We start from the raw sequence: 22,422 nt of genomic DNA on the forward strand, positions 1-22,422 counted from the left end.
ACCTTTGACCTTGTGGTTACCTTCAACTTCCCAAGAGACATCTACCATCACCCAAGTTTGATTGCCATTGTAGCAACATGTGCTAAGTTACGTGTGATAAGAGAGTCTTGCAAGTAAACTTTAACGTATGACCTCAAATGACCTTTGACCTTATCATGTGACCTCTTATGGCACCATAACATGAAGGTACCCCCAGTACATCCATCACCTAAGTTTGATTGCCATTGTAGCAACATGTGGAGAGTTACATGTGATAAGAGAGTCTTGCAAGTAAACTTTAATGTATGACCTCAAATGACCTTTGACCTTATCCTGTGACCTCCAACGGCACCATAACATGAAGGTACCCCCAGTGCATCTATGACCCGAGTTAGGTTGTAATCCAAGCAACTTATGTGAAGTTATTTGTCAAAAGAGAGTCTTGCAGGTAAACTTTACCGTAGAAAAGAGAGTCTTGCACATACTCTTTAATATATGACCTCAAATGACCTTTGACATCATCACATGACCTCTGATAACACCATAACATGAAGATACCCCTAGTGCTTCTATCACCCAAGTGTGGCTGCCATTGCTGTAACAGTTGCCAAGTTATGCATCATAAGAGAGTCTTGCAAGTAAACTTTAACATTTGTGACGGACGACGGACGGACGCCATTTGGATCCCTTAGTCTTGCCTTCACCTCCGGTGGGCGAGACAAAAAGAGAGCGGGTAATTCTGGCTTCCATTTCCGACTCACCTCCTGTGTCTGGCCTGTCTCCTGGACGTGTTGCACGGCAGATCTCAATGAGCTCGCGGAAATCCTCGGGAATGTCAGTGGGTGGTTTCTCTGTCTTACCACTCTTGATGAATTGGCGCTTTTCTGCGACGTCTAGCGTCTTTCCCTTCTCTGAGCAACAGGGAAACATCAGAAGGAGAAATGACTTTTAATTCACTGGCCCACAATAGAACTCATCCGCCTGTGCAGACTTATGGCAACAGATATGAATGTTTAGAACAGACTTCTGTAATATGTATGCTGTATTGTTGACTGTGCAGTCTATACTGTAAAACAAGGAATGTTCGCGTGCATTTTAATTTCGCGAAGTTTGCGAGAGCCAAGATTCGCGAAATTGAAATGCACACGAAAGTTCTTGTCTACTATATATACATTGAATGTTAAAGGCGACTCACGAAAATGTCATGCTGTGTAAAAGGCCGTTGGCTTCATTTCGTGAAAATTTCATGCCACCAAAAGATTGTGTTTTACAGTATAAAGTACATGCATGGTGATAGAACGCAGCTTTACATACAATATATTACAAGATTGTAGACTACTGTGTAGTAGATGCCATTAATTTTGAAAGCATGATATTGCTTGTATCTGGGACTTACTATAACACGCATTTCCCCTAGACCCGTGCCCAAGTATACTTGGGACACGTCCTCAATGGGTTAACTGACAGGTGGAATTCCCAATCAAAAACCACAATGATGGACTACAAAGAGAAATAAATATCGTGTTTCAAGAGAAAAATTTCCCCATTGCAAATGACAACTAAAAATGTTGCTATGGCAACTGGTATGCCTCTGCCATAATGCATGGTTCTCCTCATAGGTCTATAGTACCATGTCTTGACAATGTATGATGACAGTTTCACATAATCGGTAAAACATCAAAATGACAGGTTTGTCACAAATATGTTGAATATTCACTTTCCTTGAACTAGGTTTAATTGGATATATGGCTATATTGTTTAAGATAAGAGTGCTCGTACAATGTAATTGGGGATTTGAGGATTTTTTAATTGACTTTTGACCCTTTCATAAGTTTATATGCATTGAGCAATTTCCAAGGTAAGGTGAAAAAAGTATAATTTCAGTATAAATGTTTTTTTTTTTTTTTTGCATTTTAACCCGGCCTTTGACCTTTGACCCTAAAATTCCCAAGAGAATCACTGTCAGGTAGAACATGCATATATGTACTAAGTTTCAGCTCTCCTGAGCTCCTGGGAGGTTCCACCTCTCAGTACTTGGCTACTACTGAAGCTCTCCCAGTGTTCCATATTACTCCACAGAGTGAACAGTTCATCTTGTACAATTAAACTCCACTGTTTCATATAAACTCTGTAATATAAATCAACTATTATGTACAGATGAATCATTGCTTACAAAACAATAATCTACAAACTTATGAACACACAACCAAAGAACTTAGTTTTTGTGATGTATGAACATTTATGTGCACACTTGAATGACTACCCTGGGAGTCATGCATATTCATGAGGATGATGAATATTCATGCATTTCATATTATCACACAAATTCAGTAGTCATCTGATATAGGTGTAGAAATGAAGAGCACACTATGCTTCCACTAACATGAATACAACTCACAATTATATCTTCCCCAGGTTATAACCAACATTTCTCCTTAATGAGAGATAAAACAAATATGTCATTCTGTTATTTATACTCCTGGATGGCAAAATCGATCAACCATTCATAAAATTGTCTTGTTAAGATTTGTGAAAATCATTCACATTACCACACTATCCCTCTAGGAATGCTACAATGTACCTGCCAAGTTTGATGAAAATCGGTCATGGGGTTCTCAAGAAGAAGATGAAAATGTAAAAATAATGTAATAATAAATGCAAGATACTTTACCTTCTTCCGTAGCCTGGAATGGCCTTTTCCTTGAGGCAATCTCATAAAACACAACTCCCAACCTGGAAAGAGATAGCATACAAAATAGAAGGATAAATTTCATTTTGATGCTTTACAGGAAGGGGGGGGGGGGGAAGGGGAGTAAGTGCTTCTTAAATGTGATCTGTGATACAAGTACCCCACCACACTCAACATGAAAGATGCAATCCCTGTGTAATATACATTATACAACATCTTGAAAGAATGTAGCTATCCGATTGGTCGATTGCCCATCACGTGACATTTAGTTAAAAGTTCCATCGCATGCTGTGGCTGTCAGCTGTGCAATTTTGTTTGAGCAAAAATCGATAGCGCATGGCTAACATCACCCATTTCCATCGACTTCCGTGTTATACACTCCGATTGCCTTGAAGTTTTGTTCCATCGCACGGCTCTGATGTCACATGAAACAAATACTTGCCGTGCACGTTCAACAATTACAAGTGAGCTTACAAGCGCATACTTTTGTCACCCATTTTGGTAAACAACTTCAACCGATCTGCTTCGTGCACATACGTACAAGGTGTCTGTGACTCTGCGGCTACTCATTCATCTTTCATGGAAAATGGTTGCCATTTCTGTGCTAAATTCAAGAATCTGTGTGGACCACATCTCTTGATGTTTGAGGTGTTGCATAAATCAACTAGTGTATGGTCTTTACTCGTGCAATGGAACAAGATTTTGCACTAAGTGAAAGATGAGGCACACTATTCAACTCAGCTTGTCGCCTTTGTGCGAAATCTTGTACCATCGCACTTGTGACCATTCACTATTTATACACTATATTTTTAATAGTAGCATGTTAATGAGTGGTTTCTTGCTTCTAATTCTGATCAACAATGCTGCTGTCTGTTCTCATGATACTGTAGCTGTTCCTGAGCAAATTCACTCCATCCTCCTTCTTTTGATTGGAAGACAGCATCAAATTTGGAAAGGCATCGTCATGAGGAAGTTTTACTAAAGCACATATTTCGACTCCAACAGAATACTCAGTGAGAGTGTGTGGACAATTGGACAATCCTTTAAAAGGTCATAAATTATCTATACTTTGATTTAATTCCAAGTTCTGCTCTCTCCGACTGGGATACAGTGGCCTCCCATTATAACAAAGTCCTTGGGATCAGCAGTTTTCTTTCTTTATATCGAAATTTTGTTATAACCGAAATAAACAAATAAACAATAAAACCAAAATAAACAAATAAACAATAAAACCAAAATAAACAAATAATCAATACAAGGCAAGTGCCATAATGTGTCTCGCCCATTCGTGTACAAGAAATTGTACGCGAATGGGATATAACAGATTTAAAAAAAAGAGATATAACAGATAAAAAGAGATAGAAAAGGGTAAAAATTTATGGCAAAAAAGAAACGTGCCATAAAAACTTAACATTGGGCTCTAAAAGTTTGTTGACCCCTGCTTGTGACCTTTGACCTTGTGGTGACCATCCACTCCCCAAGGGACATCTACCATCCAAGCGTGGTCACAAATGGACCTATGGATCAAAAGTTATGACCCATAATAGAAACCCGCCATAAAAACTTAACATTGGGCTCTAAAAGTTTGTTGAGCCATGCTTGTGACCATTGACCTTGTGATGACCATCCACTCCCCAAGGGACATCTACCATCCAAGTTTAGTCAGAAATGGAGTTATGGATCAAAAGTTATGACCCATAATAGAAACGCGCCATAAAAACTTAACATTGGGCTCTAAAAGTTTGTTGACCCCTGCTTATGACCATTGACCTTGTGGTGGCCATCCACTCCCCACGGGACATCTACCATCCAAGTTTAGTCACAAATGGAGTTATGAATCAAAAGTTATGACCCATAATAGAAACGCGCCATAAAAACTTAACATTGGCTATTAAAGTTCGTTGACCCATGCTTGTGATCATTGACCTTGTGGTGACCATCCACTCCCCAAGGGACATCTACCATCCAAGTTTAGTCAGAAATGGAGTTATGGATCAAAAGTTTTGACCCATAATAGAAACGCGCCATAAAAACTTAACATTGGGCCCTAAAGTTCATTGACCCCTGCCTGTGAGCTTTGATCTTGAGGTGACCTTCCATATATGGTAAAATGTGAAACTTTGTATGACCCCTCCTCCCTCGAAGTTTGATTGCAATTGAAGGCCAGAGTAAAGAGTTATTGAAGTTTTTGTAGCGTTACGGACAGACGACGGACGGACGGACGACGGACGGATGGACGGACGGACGACGGATGGATAGACGCCGCAGGCGATTCCTTAGAAATGTCGCTACAGCGACTGGTTATACCCCCGCCAAACAACATTTCATAAGCTTTGGTCAAAAAACTGAGGAAGTAGTTAAATCCGCAAGATCTTTCCTTGATCTTCTGCCATTAATATGCCGTTACCATGGCAACGTACTTTCGGGTACTGTCGAAAAATGCGTCTTGCACATCTACAACCAAAGGCACACATCTGTACCAAGTTTCATGGAAATTGGGCAAAAACTGAGGAAGTAGTTTGCAACACAAAATTTTCCATCATTTTGGCTCATAATATGTGAGCTGTTACCATGGCAACATACTTTTTGTCACTGTCAAGAAATGTGTCATGCTGACCTATATCCTAAGACAAACATTCAATATGAATTCCATGAGAATTGGAAGAACACTGATGAAGCAGTTTTGCCATGAAGCATTTTGCCCTACATTTTACCAATAACATGCCGTTACCATGGCAACGCACTTTTTGCCACTGCGGAAATATGTGTCTTGCACATTAACAAATTCAGATGAACATCTGTACCTAATTTCATAAAAATTGATCAAAAACTGTGGGAGGAGTTCGCGACGCAAGATTTGTACCCATTTTTGCCCATAATATGCCATTACCATGGCAACGTACTTTTGGGTACTGTCAATAAATACGTCTTGCACATCTACAACCCAAGGCACACATCTGTGCCAAGTTTTATGGGAATCGGTTGAAAACTGAGGAAGTAGTTCGCGACGCAAGATTTGCAACGGACCGACCGCCCGACCGTCCGCTGATTCCTATATACCCCTTCAAACTTCGTTTGGCGGGGGTATAACAAATAAGCAATTAAAAAAAACATACAGAGGATAACGTTATAGTCTGAATTTTTACTTCGTTTTAAACAGAATTTCGTTATAACTGTGTTCGTTATAATGGGTGGGCACTGTATCTAGAACAATTTGAGACATCCAGGTGATCAGATTAGAAGCCAACAAAATGAGACTTAAAAAAAACAGAAAAATTACAAATACCCATCTTTGACTTGATACTGATAGATGGTATCAAAACACATATATCATTCTCCATGCCCTCTGGAGAAAGATTGAGTGTTTTTTAAATTCTTTCCATTTTCAAGAAAATGCATCTCTATGGAATTCCTTACATATTTTCTTTATAATGTTCTAATCCAATGTCATCATGCATTGATGTCCAGTTGTAAGAAGAAAAGCCCTCAAGTTGAAAATGCTGTTTTAACATTACCAGCACAGACACCTTTCCACAGAATCAAAGAAATGGGGCAATTGATAGACAATGTGGCAAGTAAAAATTGGTCGGATTATGGCAGCAGTCTGCTGTGATTTTTCTCCTAATGCCAGCAGAGGAATAAATTAAAGTTGTGCATATCACCTGCTATTTGGTGACTCATTTGACATTCATTTCTTGCTGCAAACATATGAGTGGATTAAATTAATGCAGAAATATTAGTAGAACACATCAGCAAAAGTTTCACAAAAAAAGTGGACAATCTGTTCAAGAGTTAAACATTTTTCATGCTCCTGTTCAGTCATCACTAGATGAGAAGACTACTACAGTTTGTGACATCATGTTTGTTCGACGATATAAAGAAAATAAAAACAGAATTTGAAATATTTTCATAAAAGAAAGAGTACTTGACTTACCTCTTTCAGAAAGCTGGGAGAACAATATTACTCTAAATATGTGTCAATGACTAATGTAAATGCAGAAATTTTCATGATACATTGATTTTAGCATATTTTGTGCTACTTCTGGCTAGCATGAATTCTAATACCCGAGAATATGTTTTTGAACCACTCAGCATGAGAAGTTAATCACACAACAATATCAACATTTCTAGTAGCTGAGGGAGTAAGTGCATTTCATCAAAAATGAAATCTTGTGGAATTCTCTAAAGATTTTATTTTGCTGTACATACGTGCAATCACAAACTGTAGTAGTCTTCTTATCCCCAATGCCTGCACAGAAATACAAACATGTAATTTGTGAATGGAATGTCTGATTTTCCTCAAAAATTCACTGGTGTGTTCTACTAATATTGCTGAATTTACTAACATATATTTGGGTGAAGTTTTCCTTGAAGGAACCACGCTGAATGAAAGCACAATGATATTTCAGAGAAAAAGAAAAAACTTACTTGTAGATCTCGGTCTTAATGCTGATCTTGCCATTAATGCTGGCCTCCTCAGGGGCAAGATACAACATCTCATCTTTCTCCACATCACCTTGGACCTTGTCTTTACGCTGACTAATCTTTGACAGCGACTTTGTCATACCATTGTCCGAAATCTGCAAAAGCCACATGAGCAAAGAGCATCCAGAAAACTTAAATTATGTCTAGGTAAGAATAACAAAATATATGAAATTAAGTATAGGATGGTCTATCATGGGTCCAATCCTGCTACAAGTCAATTTAACCGGTTCCACATGGGAACCTGGTGGCCTGCGTATCAAGTCTATGGGGATTTCAGAATTTAGTATAGAGCAGAGGCTTTGCATTCAGTGACTGCCAAGAACAAAACCCAAACTGATTTAACTCTTAATGTGCCAGACCCGAAACCCCTAAAATGCCAGACGTTTTTACCCAACGCCAGAAAGTTTGCGAACTAGATTGACAATGTAATTTCAAACTGTCATATCTTTGAAACTATTGACTGTTCTGAATTGAGTTCTACACAACAAATATCAAGAAATAATTGGTCTTTCGTGTCATGTAGTCACTTTGCTGTAATATCTATCTGAACCTGAAATATTGCAAAAATAATCGATATCATTAAAAAGTTAATATAAATTTTTGTGTAGTATGTAAAGAAAGAGTCAGTCAGGATTTTTCTTCAATAGAACGCTGCCTTGACTCTGTGAGAAAGTTTTAGAGCTACATTTCCTCTTTAAAATGATAACAGATTTGTCTTCTAGAGTTGTATAATTCCAAAGATATTGGCAGTTCAATTTGTCTTTTTAATTTCTTTTTCTGCCTCGGTAATTCATTCCCAAATCTGAGTCCTGTAGTCCCAGATCTTGTATTTGAAACTAAAGTAAATCCCGGGTCCTGGAATAGTGTCTTTTGTCCACTTGAGAAGGAAGCACCTACTAATCCTTCTTTTGTCTATGCAGACTGCAGGCGGGCGCACTCTATTGAAATCGGCATGCTTTGTTTACAGGTCTACTTTCCGTCCACTGTACATGTGCATAGACATGAACAAAAGCGTGTTCTTCCTTTGTATAGGTGCTAGCGTGGGGACGATTAGTGAAGTTCGCCAAGACAAAAGGATGAAAGACTTGCCCGATGAACGAAAGCTTGACCCTCTTTGAGGGACAAAATGAAAGTCGCTCCCGCAGGAGAGCACCCAAGCAGAACAATGCGAGTGGAAATGCATAGACAACACACGCAAATTCAGTAGCATACACACGCGTGGTTTATCAATGAGAATTTTGATCTATACACAGCTCGCAGAGGGTGCGCTCTCTGCGGATTTTCCCGACGCGAAAAAATACATCTTGCTGAAAAAACACGTATTTACTCAAAATTTTCCTATGCAAGTATACTCATATTTTTAGTGCAAACGATGGCTATGCTAATCAGCTACCAGTAAATATCAGTGGCAGTTTCTTGGTGTAACGTATTATGGTACCACAAGAACTTAAATGACCAATGTTTTTCGCGCTCTTCTTAGTCGCCGATCGGCGACCATGGCACGTCAGGACTAAGGTCGCCGTTCGGCGACCATGGCACGTTAAGAGTTAAGCTCCAGCAGTTTTATCAACACAGCTTTACACATGATGCTGACTATTCAATAAGGCACGTATACAAAGAATCATACAAAAAATTTACTAGAACAAGATACAGATAATAGGTACGGTACTGGAGTTTGAGGACAAGGAAAGGAACCGGAATGTAATAAGCACAGATTATTAGACGAAGTGCTTAAATACAACAGAGGATGGAAGAAGAACATAAAAGGATTAAAAGCCTACTAGGTCACGTAGCTGCCTGTATGGCAGAAGGACCCTACAAAGGCTTGTGTGCCTAAAAAATCACAATAAAGGAATGGTTACATCATAAGAAAGAGCTTTCAAAACTCTGTTGAATCATGTCACAAACCTGAATTCGATTTTAAAATTTAAATATCACGGTATGGCCCAGGCTTACAGTAACTTTCCTGTATAGTCTTCACTGGCATTAAATCATCCTTGGCTCTCTCTCTTCATGACTTGATAGTGAGATTTTATAAAATCAGGTACAGTAGATTGCAGAATATAACTTTGCCCATTTTGAACAGAAAGTAGGAAATTATTAAAGTGCACTAGTACCGGTACACATTAGTAGGCCTACACATGCTCACTGTAAAGTGTGATGTTTGCAGTGGATAAAGCAGATTTGCTGACACTATAAAGCCCCACCTTGACTGCGTAGTACTCGTTCACAAAGAAGCGGGTGGTGGTGATGGCACGGTGCAGCATCGGCTTAGACTGACCGTAATGGATGGCATAGACGCCTTGGGCACAGTCCCGCGCCATCCGCAGTCGTATCTTGTTGGGCTCCCAGGGTAAGGGGTGGGCTGTTGGATCCTCCAGCACACAGCGCAGAGAACCGTGCTTCATGTATTCAACCACAAAGCACAGCCTTGCTGCAAAAGCAGAGCCATATCAGAGGAACAACATAAAAACAGGGCTGTGGGACTAAGTAAGGTATTCTGATCAGAGTGCTGCCCATTCATCGGCTGATATCAACATCCATACGTTAATCTACCTCTTTCTCATACTTTTGCATTGCATCTTTGGTTGTGATTCGCCAATATGTTAGAATCAATACTCAGTTCAAGTTGTGTTTTCAATATCCGGTATGCGTGGGCGAGTGAATACAAAAATGTTTCATTAAAAAATCAGGCAAAAATGAGAAGTTTGCAACAAAATGATACTGGTCAAAGCTATGTTTGCAAACAAGACAGCATGGTGACAGCATTGCTCCACAACTGTATCAATGGTCTGTTTTGTAAAATACTGGTACTGGTAATCCTTTTGTTAATCAGCAACTTTAGCCCCTTACTCTCCTTCTTGCAAAGTCTCGCATTGTCACATGCCAAAACTCCAAAAAAAAAAAAATTAACCAGAATTCTTAATTCCTGTAAACCAAAACAAAACAAGTAAAAATCAGTGAAGCCCTGTGGGCAGGCGATTGGAAGTCATGGGATACAAAATTGTTACATCAACTTAAAATCATATCACTGTAACACATATATCCCTAATCTGTAAAAATATCCAAGACTTCAAATATCACAGCTTCCTCATTTTTTGCTTGATTTACTACTACTACTACTCTAATTGAATTAACATAATAATAATAATAATAATAATAATAATAATAATGATAACAAAAATAATCATGATAATAAACAACATACATAGAGCACTACATACAGGCATTTAAAAGAACATCGAGACGGAACAGAAAGTTGAATTAAAATAAAGAATGTAATTATGAACATTGAGATTTGTACATAGCAAAGGAAAGGAGGGAAAATATTACAATTGATTGAATAAGTGAGTTTTGAACATTGATTTAAACTGTCTGCTCTTTGAACATTTTGAATGGGAAAGGGAAGTTTTTTCCAAAGAAATGGAACCAAGACAGAAAATACCCTATCACTCATTGTAGGCCTTATAACTGTAGGTCCAAGTATGAGGAAACTATATGGTACCGGTATAAACTCTTTTCAATGTGCCATGGTAGAAACCCCTTGTTTGCCACATCATTCTGAGTCATGCCTTGGAAAAACATTATATTTTTCCAATCTATGTAACTTTTATGAATTTCTACTAAGTTGGACAAAGCTGTAAAGAAAATGGCAAGCTTTGCTTTGATGTATTAATTGTATGACAAATCTATGATATTTTTTTTCTTTCAAATGAACAGTAGCTACATAATTGTAAAGCATGACGTTCGTACACCAAACAGTGACAGAAACTTAGAATTTACACATAAATCCAGTGCCGTGAGTGGGGAACATCGCTTGCTGGTCAATCACCAAACAAAATGTAAGTTATGTGTGAGAGGAACGGAATCGCAAGAAATGCTTTCAACGAACTGTAGCATTTGGTGATTTATCAACCGCTTTGGGCGGGTTTGTGCGTTTGAGCAGAATGTGCGAAGTTGGCATGCCATCGACTGAGTCGGGCGTGCGAACTTGGCACGTAGAGAGTTAAAGTGCAGAGTAAAGAACAGAGAGATTGGGTCAAGTAAAGGAGTGATGTAAGATCAATGGGACAACATCATTACATATCTTATGAACTATAGAAGAACTTGAAAAGTGATACATTGATGTATGGGTAGCCAATTTTGGAGGGACTGGAGAATTGGAGTACTGACACTTTTACCAGTGTGTGTTTGGTTTTAATCTATCTATAGATGTCAGCCCGAAAGAGACAAAGACACTAGTTAGCACAAGTGAAGACATGCAGTCACATTTAAAGGGAAATATGAATGAGACTTCCACAGACTTTTCTCACCTTCTGCATCCACTACATAGCCATACAGCTGGACGATGAATTGTGAAAAACGCAAACACTTCCATTTATCCGCCTCCTGTAGCAGCTCCTTCTGGGTTAATTTCGATTCACTGGCATTAAAAAAGAAAGAAAAAAGAAAGGAAAACTTCAAAAAGTGAGACTGCATAATGTAATAGGGCATGAGATTTCAAATGGCTACACCAAGTGAAAGCACCACACTGACTATTGTATAGCTCTGCTTTCATTGTGTTGGATATAGTGCAAAAAAATCTTCCTGAAAATTTCAAGACAATCAGAAATTCAAATTCACTACAGCTCATATAAAACACATCATTTTTGAAGGAAATGCTTGCTTGCATTATTGTTGACCCTACAATGTACATTGCAGCTACAACATTTTGATGTGCTTGACCTTCACAGCACTTTGCAGTTTTGACATGCTTTGTACACTGAGCAACTCCTTATGTAATGAAACTAATTAACTACAACATAGGCGTGTACCTAAGATTGTGCAAATGCTCCTACTTGCTATTGTATCTTGTAGTGTAACATGGTCTATAAGCGGGACCTTCACAGTATTGCACCCGAGTGGGGTTCTCTACCTTGCACTACGGTGAACTGAGTGGGTTGGGATAAGGGTAAGGAATTTACAAAATATGAGTTGAATATGTTTTTCTATTCAAGAGCCTTGAAAGGAATGACACAGTTTTAGTTCTGAATGGGCTTCAGGTTTCCAATGTTTTTTTGTTTTTTTTTTTGCTTGTTTTTTGATGATTTTTTTTTTAAACTTTATAATTATGACATACAAAAAAAACCACATAATTCTAACAGAATTCAAAGCTTATTTGATGGAAATCGGTTTTGCATCAATGACGCAGTCATACCTGTCAGTAATCTCCTTAACAATCAGCAATTTGTTTTCATGCTTGTGGTTCACCCTGTAGATCGGTCCAAAAGTGCCCTCATGCAGGATCGTCTCACCATCGAAGTCTTCATGACTCATTCGCATAGCTTTGTGGACAGAAAAAAAAAGAAAGAAAAGAAAAGAAAATGACAAGAGTTGGAAAATGAAGATGTGTTTGTTTCTGAAAAGAGGATCATTTTCTGCACATAGCCAAGGTTCTTGCAAACTGCACTGTCTTATGAGTTTGAGTTAAAACTTGTCTTCCTTTTCTTGACACTGCCTTCATTTCTCAGAAGTACGTAATTGATAGTTCTCACAGAATATTCAATAATTTTCAACAGAATTGAATGTTAAATTTTGAATGTTAAATTAATAACTGGCAAACAGTTGTGAATACAGCAAGCTAAGTCTTCAAATTGGCAAATCCTTGTGTATCTCCTTTGGAAGCTTGATAGGTGTAGACCTAAAGGCAAAACATATTTTTGATATAAAATTGGCGGCTCACATAAAGCCAGTCCCAGGTTCAGGAAAAAAATCTAATCACTAAACACTGACAGTGGTATCAAAAGCTAAGTTTGCTTTGGAGGCAGGATCAAAATTTGCATATAAAAGCCGGATATCGTCAGTCTTGCAGTCTTCTGGCTGCACCTACTGTCCAGGTTCTGGTTAAACTTCAGGTTAGCTTCCAGGTCTGCAATTTGCTGCTTGAGCTCTTCCACCATCTCCTGTGTCTCCAGTCCTAGTTCAACTGCAATGATTGAAAGGGGAGTAGAAGAAGCAGCGCAATGATAGTGACATGTTGAATACTGATAATACTTTTCACGATAACCAAAAATAGCAATGAATGTACTCATAGTATGAAGTAAAAGAAAAAGACAATAACAAGCAAGCACCAAAAACCCCAAAACAAAACAAGAAGTACGCGAATCTGTTTTGGTGTAGTGTGCATGAATATTTATTTTATGGTATTCTTTTTTTATGAGTGACTCCTGTTGTGACATAAATCTAACGCCACTAGCTTAAATTTTAAATACAAGGGAATCTCTTGTAACAAGATCTTTACATGTAGGTCCAGCTAGTTTACCTTGTTATCGAGAGAGGTTATTCAATGGTAGGTTGTTTTTTGTACGCAATCAATGGAAAATTGTGAGGTTATGACACGTTAGCTCACTCATTTGAATATTCATATCCAATGTACAAAACTTCAAAATGTCATACCGGTAACTTCCTTATTTTTTTTATCCGATTTCAGTCAAATTTCAACCCTTAAACTCTTGGGATTTTACTCTTTGTTATCATCTGGACTAACTTTAATATATTTGGACTGGATTATGGGTTCCATTCCGACCCCTCACTCCCTATCCCCACCCCCCCCCCCCCCACACACACACATTGGGAGACATTCCACCTATTAAATGAACTTTCTTCCACTGGAGATAGAGGATCAAGTAAGCACCTCAAGGGAATAAAAGGCTAAAGAGAATATAGCTCCAAAGTTCACTATTCAGGGTACAGCTTGAAATCAGAAATGTTCATGCACATGAAACTTTTGCCAATTTTGTGAGGAGCCATCAGGATTCCAAACGAAAGTAAAATGCATGCAAAAGCGTTTGCCAGTGGCAATTCCAGCTCCTATTCGTGAAGGTTTCATGCCTTGAATACTTCTGATTTTACAGTATTCACAGCATACTTTGATATGTGCCCTGAATATCCGACAGGCGGCAGACTTACGTAACTCAGCGAGATCATTCCTCGTGTCCTCCAAATCTGTCTTCAGAATCTTGTGCAGCTCAAATGTTTCTGACATTTGATCTTTCATTGCTGTAGTAAATTGACTTTTAAGTTTGGCCTGTTGTGTTTTAAAAGAGAAAACTGACATTAGTGACAATGAAGACAACAATGATGATTAAAACAGTAATATACATGTAATAATTATGACGATAGGGAAACAATTATTCATTTGTCTCGCGAAGAAGATCGTAGAAAGGTGTACGACGTTTCGCTCGCTACTGCTGAGCTTCGTCAGGTACAATAAGACACGTTGGTGCGTGCACGCAAGTTATAGCGTGTATGCGGACGTGGTAGTGGGCCCGCGGCCGCCGGAGCCGGGTCGGGCAGTGCGCCACACTGTGTCCGCTGTATGCTGCGTTCATGCGGACCTAGTTGGCAGCACGTTTCCTCCCCCAGCGGGGCGGGCAGTGCGCCATCCTGTGGCCGCTGTTTACAGCGTCTATGCGGACCTACCAGTTGGCAGCACGTCGCCCCCCGGGGCGGGCCGGGTAGTGAGTCCTCCTGCGTCCGTTGACTGCCGTCATGATTCGGTGGCTTTGGTTTGTGCATAGTGTGGTGGTGTATGCGAATGCAACGCATCCATGACTCGGGTAACTCTATGCCGACGTCCATATACGACTCAGTAAGGACAACCTCAACAGGGACGTCGGCATAGAGTTACCTGAGTCATGGATGCGTTGCATTCGCATACACCACCACACTATGCACAAACCAAAGCCACCGAATCGTGACGGCAGTCAACGGACGCAGGAGGACTCACTACCCGGCCCGCCCCGGGGGGCGACGTGCTGCCAACTAGGTCCGCATAGACGCTGTAAACAGCGGCCACAGGATGGCGCACTGCCCGCCCCGCTGGGGGAGGAAACGTGCTGCCAACTAGGTCCGCATGAACGCAGCATACAGCGGACACAGTGTGGCGCACTGCCCGACCCGGCTCCGGCGGCCGCGGGCCCACTACCACGTCCGCATACACGCTATAACTTGCGTGCACGCACCAACGTGTCTTATTGTACCTGACGAAGCTCAGCAGTAGCGAGCGAAACGTCGTACACCTTTCTACGATCTTCTTCGCGAGACAAATGAATAATTGTTTCCCTATCGTCATAGTATTCACCGCGATGGTCAACATCTTCACAAGAATGTAATAATTACTACAACAGCCTAAATTTAAATCATACCAATGATGATGATGATAATAATAATAACAATAATAATAATAATAATAATAATAATAATAATAATAATAATAATAATGATAATAACAATAACAACAGTAGCTAGAAAAGCACTCGGAGAGTGCAGACCTCCACCAAATTCGCGAAAATTAAACCCTCGCGAATAAGCTTATGCAGTATACAAACTTCAAATACGCACTGCTGAAACTCTAAATTCATTGACCCCGTTTACAAAAAAGATTTTACCTTCAAAAATCTCCAGAAATTCCCATATCACCAGTCTACCACAAGTTTATCATCTGTTTCTTGTGTCATTATCAACTTTTTCCTGCAAGTTCATTCAAATCTGATCACAGCTTCTTGAGTTATTTTGAAAACATCAGACAAGCAAACAAACCAACCAATGCCGATGAAAACATAACCGCCTTCCTTGGTGGAGGTAATAATAAAAATAACAATAATCATAATAACAACAACAGAACAGAGATCAACAAGAATAGCAACAATGAGCAATGCTATTTTTGACTAGTTCTTTTCAAGTTCTTGAATTTTTCAAGAGAATTCTCATGAAAACAGCAAGAACATGTGTGCCGAAACGTCAGGAGTGGGTAGTGCCCTTGTAACAAATCAATAAGAGGGGTAGTGAGGTTGCAACATTGCTATACATAGTATAAGATTGAAGTTAGATGTTAAATTCCTCTGATACTAACAATTGTATAGTAAGGTTAGATTTGCTTTCTGCTGACACTAGCAATGGTGTGGTATACATACATGTACAAATAAGCTGTTATTTTCACGAATGAGGTCTAAGACATTTTTTGCGAGATGTTGTTTTTGCAAATTGACCAGGGGATATTGTAATTGCACTATTACCCCAGCACATTTGACATTTTGATGTGTTGATAAATTTGCGGTCCAACAGTGATTCACGAAATTCACAAAAATGAAACCCTCAAGAAAATAACAGCTTATACAGTATAGGCCTGTCACCATTTACAATACACAGCCAAATTCAAAAATGCTGAATCAGAGAGATGCACACGGCAAGTCTGTACAAAATACAAACCTGAAGAATCAGGGACAGGCTCTGTTGGCGAGTGGTCAACTGGTTGTTGAAGCCATCAAAGTCACTGTCAACGCTTTTCCGAGTCCATAGTTTCTTGAAGTCTCTCATGCCACTGAGTTTATCCAGGAAAGCCTTGATCTGTTGAAAGCAATCTCTCAGATCCTTAAGTATCCTTGATAAAAAAACAAAATGACAGTGTTTTTTGTTTAATCTTTTTTTTTTCAGAATGAGTCTTAACCCTCATGCACGGCTTCTGATCTGCTCTCTTATTAAGTGAACATTTGGATAATGGATATTTTCATGGTTTCCTTCGAAATCACATCAGGGATATACATACAATAACAAAATGATATGCTAGGCCCCAGAACTCAAATACCGGTTCATAGTTCTGCATGAGGGTTATGATCGCTATGATACGTGTACATAAAACCCTAAACTTAGCCTGAATCTTATGGTGGGGTCTATCTATCATTATTTTGCCAGGTCAGAGAGTAGTAAATTGACTTTGCAAACAAGCCCTAAAATGATGATAATTCATATTATGCCTTTTATAGAGCTCTTTGTGACAAAGGAAGAGATAGCATTATACAATGACTCAGATATTTCTAATAATGAGTATCGCTGTTTTGGTTACTTTTCGCTACTTCAGTGTGTTCTAATTTTCACTAATCATATATTCAAACCAAAGAAGTTTCAATCCTAGGCTACACGAGGCTTTAATCCATCCCCCTGGTGTATCAATCATCAACAATGAGATTCTTCTCACTACCACTCGAGGGTGAACTGTACCATAACGTCTGTGATTTCATAGCACTGTACATGTTACCCACTTTAATAGTAATAGCTGAATTTACACTCCAGTAAAACTTTTACAGTGCATATTTGAACATTTGAACATTTACATTACATACTCCTAGTCCTAGCTTTGGCTGCTCCTTGGTTGCACATACGCTAGCATGTTAGCATATAGATGAGGGGTTTTAACAGCGACCAGCCCAAACGCTATGGTATAACTGTGTAAAAGGAGTGCCCAGGGGTTAAATGAGGGGTGAACCTACTGCTTTGTGTCTCCTCGTGTGTCACAAAGCAATTTTACGGGGCATGTGAATAGTTAGCACTACTAGTAGGTGAGTAGATCGTATCACCGGATGCTTTTTTTTTTTGGTGGCTTTGAATCCCGTACTCAGAGGATGAAATTTCGGCTAAAAATAACACCACTTATTCTTGCACAGACTCCTGGAAATTACGAATTTAGCCAACTTATGTCAATTGTTCGCTCCAGTTTTTAGAAAATATGCTTCAAACATACCCCTCTAAAAAAAGTTGTCTTTTTGCGCGGTGCAAAATCGCGTAGTAATTCCGGACAAGATTTTCGCAATGAAATAATCGACGTCTTTCGCACCTAGTCCTTTCACCAGAATCACATTCATCTAACAAATCACCGTACGTACACATTCTCACCGAGCGGATGACAAAGAAAAAAATCGGCAAATGAGGCTAAAATTTCGTATTTATACGGTAAAATGTCTGTCTCGAACATTTCAAACAGTTCACGCAATAAAACCTTGTGAGAAATCAACAACTTCTATTTTACGTGCTTTGTCTATGGGAGCTGCATGCGCGGGTGACGAGTTGCGGGCCCCTTCCTTAGCGCACAACTATTCCGCATCGTTCGCGTTTGAGAATGATAGCTACAAATTTCCGATATCAATCAGTGAACTTTTGGTTCTATTCCAATCTTTAGCATTTTTCCTGTATGTGAGTGGGATTTCATAGAATTTCATCAGTCACGAAATGTGATTCAAACATGCATAAATATTAACTATGATGAGGTGCGGGTCACTCAACTATAAATTTGAGGTAAAATGTGAATTTATTAGTGTTTTTACATTTTTATGTCGCGTTTTTTGCGATTTCGGTCCACACAAAGTTCTGTGAGGTTAATCTATGAAGTCTCGCGCATACAGAATGTCATTAGTACGCAAAAATGTGAGTGTCGGTCCTGTAATACCATGGTGTCCGGCAATACCATACCTGTATATACCTATGGCTACACATTACAAGCTCTTTGATCATTAATTTACCAAAAGTATTGTGCATAATGCTCATGGGAAACTAGCTACATGTGTATTTAATTTGATGAGGCTGCCACTCCTCTGAGATTTTGTTACATTCCCACTGCAGACTCATCATTTGCAGATTGAAACAAATCTGAAAGTATTACAACAGCCTAATCATGTCTATTTGATGTGCTCAAATTGCACTGAATATGTGCTTTCGTAAACATCAAACCAGATATTTTCCTAGCACTGTACAAGGCTTTGGTTCAACCACATTTGCAATATTGCAGTGTTGCATGGAGACCGAGGTTTAATGACTGATGACAGTGAAGAACAACCAAACTGTTTCCTGGACTCAGCACCATTTCTTACAGTGAGAGACTCATGAAGCTTAATCTTTATTCTTTGCATTACCGGAGGGAAAGAGGGGACATGATCCAGGTCTTCAAAATACTACATGGTATAGATAGAATCAACACACAGTCTTTCTTTGTAGGTGTACAATCAGCAGTATCATGGAACAAGAGGCCACCCCTTCAAATTATTTACCACCCATTGTTGATTGAACATCCGCAGCAACTTTTTTAGCAAAAGGGTCATCCAGTCATGGAACAGTTTGCTTTCATCACTCCTGACATCCACTATCACAATGTAGATCATTCTTTTAAACATGGTTTAAGATCTAGACACGTTCTGTCTGACATCAACGCTCACACTTGATATAGACTGTTACCTGTGCTACCAAGCGCTGACGACCGGTAGACCAACAGGACCTATACCTACACTCCCGTAGAGATGATGATGATGATAAGAATATGTTGTAACAGTTAGTGAAGAAAAAAAAAATGCAGAACATTGATCATGCAACAACGTAAATCTACACCGATAATCCCACACATGATCTGCTGGGCTAAACCCCCGAGATAAAGGAGCCACTTGCAGTGCTATCAACTTAGATGGAAAAGTCCGTCTGTCTGTCAGCAGGAGTTTTTTTAAAATCATTTTTTATCAAATTTACTTTTAACGTTTAGTTTTTCTGAGGGGATTCCGTGAAGCCACTCTAATAGCCATACGTAAACCTCACTAGCGACCCCAACCCTTACCGAGCGCCCCGCGCCGGGGTTAAAGCCTGGTAACACAGCGCTTTACGGCTTAATCATGGCCAATAAAAAACATATCAAAAAGTGGTCTCCCGTGAAGCAGACGATGTTGTTTGTGTTGATGTCGAGTTTAAGATGAGCTACTACGGTCGATTTGTAGATGTGGCGGGACACGGGGAAAAATCGGAACAGCGTCGGACGCGGTAAAAAGTTTTGAACTGTTCAAAATTTTATACCGCTGACAACTACGGGCGGCACACATGGTAAAGACGTTTGAACGCACGTGAAACACACGTGTTACTGATAATCCGTGTTCCGGTAGTGATTAAAACTTGGAGAGGCGGGTAAGACGCGAAAGTTTAGCGGTCTGTCATGGGCAGAGCATGGTCATTTGACGTACGTTACGTGTTGGTATCACGGGAAATGGTGTGTATTTTATAGCGGCTTATCACTGACAAATGGATTTTTCCGTGTACATACACGTGGCTGGACGTGGTTAGCCGTGCTTTGGCATAGGCAGTGCTTCAGCAGCTGGAACAGCCGCCAACGGCAATACCCCGCACAAAGCACGGCCAAACCAAAATTGACCAAAAAATTACCTCTTACGACCACGACGTCCATGTCCACGTCCACGTACTAGATTTTCATAACTTTTTGTAAGTGATTTAGACGTGTAGTGCTGTGTGACCGGGGCTAAATTAAGCCAGACGTAGTCTCCGCTGAACAGATGACTACGCCTATCCCCAGCCATATGACAATTAAGATACAGACTGATCTTTCGCTCAAGTGCCAACTTTTCATACCGGTACCTCGTCAGCTCAGCCTCCCTGCCCTGGTACTACTGAAATGCCAATGGTAGATGCATGATATACACGAGTACTTGAAGAACGTAAAGTTTTATACCTTGACAGTTATATTTAAGCAATCATTATTTGGTTGAACGTCCTTGCTCAGTACACATGTCCAGATTATTTTCATGTTCGCATTTAGTACAGCTTAAAAGATTAGTATTATTTGTGAGGCTGATCATGTCATATTTTGCAAATTTGCAGAAGCCTGAACAAGTTGAGTGTACTTTAGTCAAGAAAGAAAATATTGTAACGCGTAGTGGTAGAAAAATTAAGCATCCAGTGATACTCGATCTATAGTAGTTGTATGTTACGATTGTTTGGTCGTATGGTTCATACGATTAGTTAACCTAGCTTGCCAGATGGTGATTTCGGGAACCAAAAATGGTAAAATTTGGTGAGTTTTGAAGTTGTTTGGTGACAAATTTTAGTCTGGTAACCAAATCAAAATTTGGTGATTTTGGGTAAGTTTTTGGTGATTTTGAGACCAGATGAAAAATAATCACACTAAGTGAAAGAGAAAATGCATTTTTGCCCAAAGTTTCCCCTTGTTCCCTGCAGAAACATTACATGTGCCCCTTTTTGGTCACTCAACACACAAACACAAAAATCCATACACATTTTGCATTGTGTATGTGACTACGGCGCGCCGTGGTATTGCACCGAAACTTGCGCAGTGTTTGATGAAGGTTTATTGACATCATTTTGCCCTGAAATTGAAGCCTTACCTACGCTTTTTCTAAATTTGGTGATTCTTTATGGCTTTTGGTGATTTTTCACATACCTTTTGGTGATTTTGCTCTGTTGGGACCTGGCAACATATCACTGTGTATATATGTTTAGTAGGTATACCAAGACTATTTTATATGGGCCATTTTGGTGTTTATATAGGCCTACAAATCATTGACATTGTATATCACAAACATGTATTCTTTGTTATTGTAATGACCATGTCTTGTATTTATGTGTTGTACTCGGAATGGGGTCGGAAGAGTCAATAAAATCTATCTAAATTTATCTATCTACCTGTGTAGGTCGGGATCGGGCTCTGCCTCCAAGTCCTTCTGTAATTCTTTGATGGGGCGGTAGATGACTTCGACGCGCTTGGCCAGAGTTTTCGAGCGGTTCTTGAATGTTTTGACCATCTGAACAGCTTCGTATATGTACTTTCCTACAGAAATGATATCTTTAATGACATCAATGGCTGGTAAAACAGCAGCCATTTTCACACGATATTCACACAATCGAATTTTCTATTAAAATTAGGTGGTTGTGGATCCGGTGGTATGCAGCAGCACAGATGCTACCATCCGCAGTGTGTGAGTCGAGCCGGAATGTGTTCCACCGCCAGCTGTGGCTGTACTGTATGTAGTATTCTATCGTTGTAGTGTACGATCTCTGTGCACGCGCACGTGGTGGGATTTACTGTACTGTAGTACGTAGTGTAGATTCATGAGATATTGACCTCCACTTCCGCATTTTGTTTAGTACCATTCGAGGATCCAGTTAGCCAGCTACTAGTATTACAGTTAGGGGGGATACAATGTATGCCCGTGTAGTGTAGGATTTGATATGATTATATCACCGAAAAATAAATTATTGTAATATCATCATTGCTACGTGGTAAAACGATCATAATGCAATGCTGACAATAATAATGGTAAATAATCGTTAAACCAAGATGTCGCATAACCCCCCCCCCCCCATTCGTCTCGTCTGGCTTCAGGGGAATCCCCCTCCGTAAAAGTAGAGAGTCGGAGGGATCGGGCCGCATGCAATGCGTGCTCTCGTTTCCGGCTCGCTTTAATCTATAGTGTAAAAAAAAAAAAAAAAAAAAAAAGGAGAAGAAGAAGAAGAAAAAAAAGAAGGGGTGTATTTGATTTGATTTTTTCCCACGGAAATTTTATTTTTAAAGGGGTGTGCACCCAGAAATTTTAATTAACAAACATTATGTCATGTTATTATCAATTTTCATTTTCTTTGTTTTTATATATATTTCTTATGAATTATGC

The 22,422-nt window shown here is 39.5% G+C and overlaps 1 protein-coding gene across 1 annotated transcript; it reads right to left on the minus strand.

The window, feature by feature from the left end:
• Window positions 1-624: 624 nt before the first annotated feature.
• Window positions 625-21,712, minus strand: LOC139710435 (mixed lineage kinase domain-like protein). The gene is made up of 10 exons (XM_071622349.1): window positions 21,437-21,712; window positions 16,403-16,574; window positions 14,102-14,219; window positions 13,023-13,118; window positions 12,351-12,477; window positions 11,467-11,576; window positions 9,361-9,587; window positions 7,097-7,248; window positions 2,651-2,712; window positions 625-890 (listed from the first exon to the last, which is right to left on the minus strand). Exons 1-10 carry the CDS (start codon window positions 21,631-21,633, stop codon window positions 625-627), a joined length of 1,527 nt encoding a protein of 508 aa, XP_071478450.1. The 5' UTR covers window positions 21,634-21,712.
• Between the last annotated feature and the right edge of the window lie 710 nt (window positions 21,713-22,422).

Source organism: Diadema antillarum, unplaced genomic scaffold (assembly GCF_040938485.1).
Source record: "Diadema antillarum isolate AM-2024a unplaced genomic scaffold, OU_Dant_1.0 seq00001533_RagTag, whole genome shotgun sequence".
Taxonomy (NCBI): Eukaryota; Metazoa; Echinodermata; class Echinoidea; order Diadematoida; family Diadematidae; genus Diadema; species Diadema antillarum.

Bases quoted from the DNA above. Each gene is read 5' to 3' on its own strand.
- LOC139710435 (XM_071622349.1), bottom strand. From the start codon at position 21,633: ATGGCTGCTGTTTTACCAGCCATTGATGTCATTAAAGATATCATTTCT. The intron at 13,119-14,101 runs GTAAGTCTGCCG...CAATCATTGCAG, and splicing joins GAATGATCTCGCTGAGTTAC to TTGAACTAGGACTGGAGACA. The intron at 7,249-9,360 runs GTGGGGCTTTAT...TGGCTTTTGCAG, and splicing joins ACGAGTACTACGCAGTCAAG to ATTTCGGACAATGGTATGAC.